The sequence below is a fragment of the Limulus polyphemus genome, unplaced genomic scaffold (assembly GCF_000517525.1).
Source record: "Limulus polyphemus unplaced genomic scaffold, Limulus_polyphemus-2.1.2 Scaffold55, whole genome shotgun sequence".
Lineage (NCBI taxonomy): Eukaryota > Metazoa > Arthropoda > Merostomata > Xiphosura > Limulidae > Limulus > Limulus polyphemus.
Window position 1 is genome coordinate 228,029 of NW_013665665.1, and position 7,422 is coordinate 235,450.

The 7,422-nt window shown below is 30.8% G+C and overlaps 1 protein-coding gene across 1 annotated transcript in view; it reads left to right on the forward strand.

The window, feature by feature from the left end:
- Window positions 1–7,422, forward strand: part of LOC106463830 (ATP-binding cassette sub-family F member 2-like) — a 45,125-nt gene that overhangs the window by 35,748 nt on the left and 1,955 nt on the right. Inside the window, exons 13-14 of the mRNA XM_013923911.2 lie at window positions 3,212–3,340; window positions 5,090–5,293. Coding sequence (XP_013779365.1) covers window positions 3,212–3,340; window positions 5,090–5,293 — 333 coding nt within the window. The remainder of the gene's footprint in view (window positions 1–3,211; window positions 3,341–5,089; window positions 5,294–7,422) is intronic.

Sequence of the window (7,422 nt, forward strand, 5' to 3'; positions counted from 1 at the left end):
GCTGCCAAAGTTTGAATTTATGCCCCTTGTCCTATTGTTTTCACTGCTAAATGTAAAAAAAATTTGATGGATCTATATTATCAATACCCTTAATAATCTTAAACATTTCATTTAAATCCCCTCTGACTCTTCTCCTCTCCAGAGAAAACAAGTTTAGAAATTTTAGTCTCTCCTCATAGGACAATCCCATCATCCTAGTGGCTCTTCTCTAAACCTTCTCCAACAATTCAATGTCCTTGAGGAAGAGAACAGAAAACTGTACACAGTACTCTAAATGAGGCCCTACAAGTGATCTATATAGTGAAACAATAATATCCCTTGTCTTGTATTCAATATTTCTATAGATTCTACTCACAATCCTATAAGCACTATTACTAGCTACAATACACTGTTTAGATGACTTAAGTGATTTTTCAATTGCAACATCAACATCTTTTTCTTCAACCACGGTATTTAGTGTATCCTCATTTATATTGTAACAATAATTTGAATTTTGAAAACATACTTCCATCACCTTACATTTTGGATAGTTAAACATCATCTGCCACGTATTGGCCCAATGTGTCAATTATTATTATCAAATATGTTATAATTAAAAATTTTATGTTATCTAAGTTTTATTTCAAAAGAAACTTCTAAAACATTATTTAAAACTTCAGAATTCTTGTCACGTGATATGCTCGTGGTGGTCAAATATGTCGTAGCTTTTCTTTTATTTATTTCAACTGTGTACAGGTTTTGCCAAGATGGTCAAAGTACACACATATACTGCTTGTTTACCAAATTCAAATAATTGACGTTGTAAGATTTCTCCCCCATCAGTAGACCCCCACACAAAATTAGAAATGACTGTTGCTTAGCAACAGATTATATTTGAATTACATGCTTATTATCATTATAAAGAGCAGATTTCAAAATATATTTCCCATTAGTTTTGTAAAAGAACCCAAGATGGAAACATTAACTATGAAAGTGTACATTTGCTAAATGCATTGTTGGAAATCATTGTTCTTAGGATTTGACTATTTTTCCTCATGTTATACTTATTAGTTTGATACAGTTAAATTGCATTTAGGTTTGACTTTTATATTTTGGTTAATTATGTATTATTTGTGTTTTAAAATTCGTATTTGAAACACTTAATGATTATTTAAAATGTATTCTATGATTTGCCTCATTCAACATGTATTTTATAAATATGCAAGGACAAGAATTTCTTGCCACGGGCTAAATTGTCTCCGACAAAGATAACATTATATCGCTTGTTGGGCAACCCTTGATGTGTGTCAAAAAAAATTATCAACGATAAAGAATAGGAAAATAAAACATTAAAATAAACTATAAGGGTAAAGACGTGAAATTACGCATATGACCCAAGTAAAATATTCTAAGATTATTCGATGAAGAAATGGTATGTACATATTTCTGTTTCTTAATTTTAAACATTTCATTACACTGTACATTGATGATAAGCTAGAGTTAGTGATATAGCAGAGGAAATGGAAAATAAAATTAAATATTTACCTTAAAAAACTTTTAATGTTCATTTAGGAGGGTTGTAGAGGTTATGCAAACGAAATGTGAAAAGTTTTAGATAATAAATATTTTTATACTTAAGGTGAAAATAACAGCTGGTGAAGTAATCAAACTCTGAGAGCAAATAACTGCAATAAATAACAATGTTGTATTTTTTTAAACTACCTACTTTTATGAAAGTTCTTGTAAAATCTCAAACAATTTCATCCACTAGTTTTATTTTTTGGAAAGAAATAGGAGGAGAGAGATGTTACCTATGAGTAATGCCCATGGCTGGTAGTCGTAAGGTTAAGAATTTACTTTGTTTAAGTGTCAGGTTACCATACAGATCAGGAAAAATTCTCATCTGTAAGTAGCAAAAACAAGTTCAAAGTCTGCATGAATAACATTAACAACCTTTTTTGCTGAAACACCAGACAAATATAAGTTTTTGAATCAGATAAGTTTAAAAAATAACTTGATTAAAACTAATAGGTAAAACCTACCATATGATCTGACACAAAGTAGTGGATGTTAATAAACAGGTGCTAATGTAAATATCAGTTTACCACCAGGAGAACAACACTGATAAGGAAATGCTCTTACCTGCAGTTAGCATATTATGAGTGTGCTTTAAGTAAATATTATTGTTTGGAATTATTCCTCCTTGTGTTTAATTCACTATAAATAAGAGTCTAAGAAGTAGTTTAACCTTTTAATAGCACTTTCAGTGTATATTGTCTTAGTGGTTTGGTAAAGGAAATTGATAGAAACCATAAAGTGTGTATGTAGGAGCTGCAGTTGCAAGCCCCTGTCCCACCAAACGTGCTCACCCTTTCAGCCATGGGGGCATTATTATGCAATTGTCAATCCCACTACTTATTGGTAAAAGATTAACCCAAGAGTTGGCAGTGGGTGGTAATGACTAGCTGTGCCTTCCCTCTAGTCTTTCACTGCTAGATTAGGGATGGCTCGCATAGATAGACCTTATGTTGCTTTGTGCAAAATTCAAAACAAATGCATCTGAGAATGTTGTTGAAAATATTAAAGTTTGTGTTTTAACATGATATAAATTAAGATTTTTGTTTATTTAAGCATCATGCAACAATGATGGTAGGTGGTGAGAGAAAAAGCTATATTTGGTTTTTAAATTTCAGGATAACAAACTTATAGTTAGAAGTGATAACAGAAAAGAATAAGTATTAGTTTTCAGCTAGTGGTTAAGGCATTAAGTTATTTACATTTTATTGCTGTATGTTGTGTAGTGAATCAAATACATTTATTATGTAGCCTAATTACTTCATATATCTTTGTCACATCATATTTTACTTTTGTTGTTTTCTGGGCATGTTCAAGTGGTTAGTGTTCTTAAACAATGAATGTGAAATTTTGGCAGTGTGTGCAGTTGACCACTAGTTTTATCAGGTCAAGATTAAGGAGGACTATGTACAAATAGTCCTTTGTGTAAATTCGCATGAAAATTCTGAAACAAAAACTTTTAGTGTTGATTTTTCTCTATTCAGTACATTATACTAGAGATATTAATTCTTATCAATGTAGAGTGCATGGTCATAAGATAGTTCTTTAAATTTTTGTTAAGATACTATGATCATAAAACCATTTTTTGTTACTTTTTCTAACCAAGTTAGTACTTCTCTTTGTATATTTTTTATTAATACACACCTAATTCTTACAGCATTTACATGAGCAACTTGACCTGGATGTCTCGGCCCTTGAGTACATGATGCGTTGTTTTCCAGACGTAAAAGAAAAGGAGGATATGAGGAAGATCATTGGTCGGTATGGGCTTACAGGAAGGCAACAGGTTTGTGAAGTGTTCAATTTTAAGTCTGCAGCAGTTAACCTTTTATTTTTCAATTGCACTAATATGTCATGCAATAATAACAGGACTAGAACAAATTTGTCAATAGTGACTTAAACTTCTATATACTGACCTATGAAGTATCTAGTGGGGGGGGGGGGGCTTGTACTGATCTCTGTTGTGATGTGGTATGGCACTGCTGTTGACCCGAGTAACTATTGCAGCTTGATCAGGTATGCACACAAGTTAGTATACAATGCAGCTTTTCTTCAAGTTTGATTCAAGTGCTTTATTGTTACTTATAACATTCCTTGATTTTGTTTCTTATAATGGAAATACTTAACCAAATTACACGAAACTTAGTAAAAACCTAGTACATAGTACTTAGTTTTGGCTTAAAACATATATAAAAGAAAATCATGTGAAAAGCAAAATCTTGAGAAACGAAGGAAGAATGGTCTAAGCAAGTATGAATCTATATGTTGGGATGGGCAATATCAATTCTAAATATATTTTTAAGCAAAAAATTCTTGAAAGAGTTACAATTAGTATTTTGATGTATAATTTGAATTTGATATGCAGGATAGCGCTTGGTACTTGAAAGGTGTTCACAAGTCCATATAGGGAGTCTGTGGTGTAACCTTTTCAAATAAATTACTTGGGGTTTTAACAATGTTCTATAGGGATTAAGATCTGGTTTCTGGGTACTCTATGTTGAACTGCTACTATTGTTATTTTCAAATCAGTTGTGGATTGTATGTGTTCAATAGCAACTATCATTATCTTGATAAATAAATTCTGTGACATATTACACTTGGACTGTGATAAGTTAAAATCTTCTTATATTCATGACCTTTTAGTTAAATAGATACTTAAAAAATTTAGTGTCCATATTCAATGCATGGAATACAGCACAACTGCTCTACAATTTTTGTACGTCTGTGTTCATATCTCACCATCCCTATCGTGACAGTTGTTGTAAAGGTTGGTTTTATACAAATTAAAACTGTGTTTGGATGATGTATGATTTACACATTTTGTCACTTCCAAAATATCCAATTTCATGCTGCACAGTTCATGTGTAGATAGTTTTGATGAAGTAAAAATCACTGTGAATTTGGTGCAATAATGATTTCTGGTACTTATAATTGGATATCTTACCACATTTGGACCCTGCTGTTCACTGACCAGAATTTTTAGGTAGTGTACTATTAATTGACTGAAACTGTTGAATAGTCTCATGCAACTTATGCAGTGAATCACAAAATATTGGGACTTATTTCTTGTACTAATTTTTCCATACTTCCATCGACCTTTGGTCCCTTCTATTTCAAATACTTGTATTTTAGCATATATCACTTACATACAAACAAACCTAATTAAGCTTTTTGCTTTGTATGTGTACATTCACACTCATTATCTTTGCAAAGAATTCTAGGTACTTCTAACAGAGAAGTGTGTAGTTTCTGTTGTGTGTGTTTTTTTTTCTGACCTTACTGCTAGTCAATACTTATACAAGTTATTTATTGATGACAAATGACTCCTTTTGACATTTTTTGCACAGGGTCTATAAAACTCCCTTCCCCACTTGCCCTTTTCTTATGCTCGTAAAGGTGACAGAGAAAGACCCCTTAGAAAGTATTTTCAAATTCTTATCTTAACTAATTCTAGTAAAAATATAGATATGATGTTCTTTATTAGAAGTTTAGAAAATAGTAAGTTTTAGAAACATTTATTATTATTTTACTTCAGACTTGCCCTATAAGACAGCTCTCAGATGGGCAGCGATGCCGTGTGGTGTTTGCTTGGTTAGCTTGGCAGACTCCTCACTTACTGCTTCTGGACGAACCAACTAATCACTTGGACATGGAAACAATTGATGCATTGGCCGATGCTATAAATGATTTTGATGGAGGAATGGTCCTTGTAAGCCATGACTTCCGTTTGATTAGCCAGGTTTGTAACCTTCATAGCTTGTACAGAATTTTTCATTCTAGAATAATACAGTAGAATCACAGTAGAGAAATAATTGGTTTTATAATAAGTTTGCTCTTTTAAAATGGATGAGAAAAAATAGGCATTTATACTAAAGTAATTTTGTATATCTAATGGTCTTGTTATATTGAAAATAGCTGCATTTTAAAAAATAAGGCTTATATATTATGTGCATTTGCATTTTGAGAAAATTTTCTATTTATCTGAAATATTCTTGGAAACAGTAAAAATTCTGTCTTTACCTAATTTTTCTCTTGAATGATATTGTTTAACTCTAAACCTATAATTTTATTTGCTTGTTCTGTCAGAATTATTTTCATGATGTCCTGATAATTATCCCCATACCTTATGAAATTTACGGTTTATTTATAAAAGGTGCATAAAAACATGGTTTGGATTAGGTTTCAGCCAAAGAGGCATAAATGTTGTATGCTGTCATCGTCTGATGGATGTTTGGATGGACACTGAACAGCGTCCATTCATGTTGAAGGTGTTAAAGAATAGTTTAAAATTATTGAATTAGAAATAAAAAACAACAGCATCTGTTTGTATCTGTTGTTTTACTTTTTTCAATCTCTTCTGTTAACTTTCAGCATGGGCTCGGTCCCTGGGACCAACCTCGTAACCATTTTGTGCTTGTTGTAGCTTTCATGCTATAACTTTTAAATTAGTAAGCATATGTTAATGAAATTTGGCAGATTATCAGTAAACACTACAATGCTTTCATTTGCAAGATATAAAATGTTTTTTAAGTCTTAAGGTTTGTAAATCAATGTTTTTCTCATGCCTTTCTTTTCGCATGTTGCCTATCCAATATGTAAAGTAATTTTCATTTTAAGATTAAATTACTTTTGTGCATCAGAAAATTTTCAAAATTTAAATGCAAAATCTTTATAATGTACAGTTAGTTATCAAATGTTTTTTAAGGAAAACTTTATATTTAATCTTATTTTCAGTAATGAATATTTATACAGGTTTGGTAGATTTGATCAATCTCGTAACCATATTAAAAAATTAGGAAATAAATATAAATTATGCCTTTTTCATTCTAGAATGACTACACATTATAACAAGAAAACATAAATGTTTAGACTAAATAGATCAAATCTATAACATTATACATTTATATATATATATATATATATATATATTTATTTATTTATTTTTATTATACCTATCAGCCATGCCAGGCTAGCAATACAGAAGTTGCAATGACTTGGTGCATGTGCACTCGTGTTACCGTATCCAATAATATAAAATTGACCTTTAGTTTTTACAAAGTGACCTTTCTTAGCTGTGTTTCAGTAGACTAGCATTTTGTAAAATACACTTATTTCAATTATTATACATTATATATGTATATAGATTATTGCTATTTTGAAATAAGTTCTTAAACATATTTTTCATAAAACATACAATAGTAAATAAAGAAGTAAAGCAAATAATTATCTCTTCTTTTTACAACCTTTGTACTCGGTTGCTAAGCCTTTAGAAATTTTGCACATGGAGGATATGAAACAAAATATTTTTTTTAGGTTCAATATATACATTTGAATAACTAAAAAATCAAATTACTTTATTAATACCAAAGAATTCCACTAGAATCTATAAAGCTTAGTAACTAAGATGTATTTTAGTCTAAAAAAATATGAAATTTCGAGCAGACTAAAGACACACCCTACCTCATTGAAATATTGGTTCAAAAGAAAAAGATGGCATCTAAAGACGTTAAAATGGCTGAGAAAGCCACTTGGGGGTCATTCTGAGCTTCTGATTGGTTATTCATGTCACATAAAGATGTAAGTGTATATAAGAGGAGCATTTCCAAAAATGGAAAGAGGTTGGCAGGGTGCCACTGTGTTTGATTTATTACATGAGTAATATCTTAGTAAATTGAAAAGATAAGAGGCTCTTATTTTATATTTTAGCTTTTTAATATCAGTAATTTGAGTTCCCAATTCGTACCAAACTATAGACTTAGTATTTGACATCACAAACATCTAATTTGAACCAGTAGCTGCATTCAACATACCATAGTGACACACAAAAATCGATGTTTAACTGTGTTTTTAATTTTTACTTTTAAATTG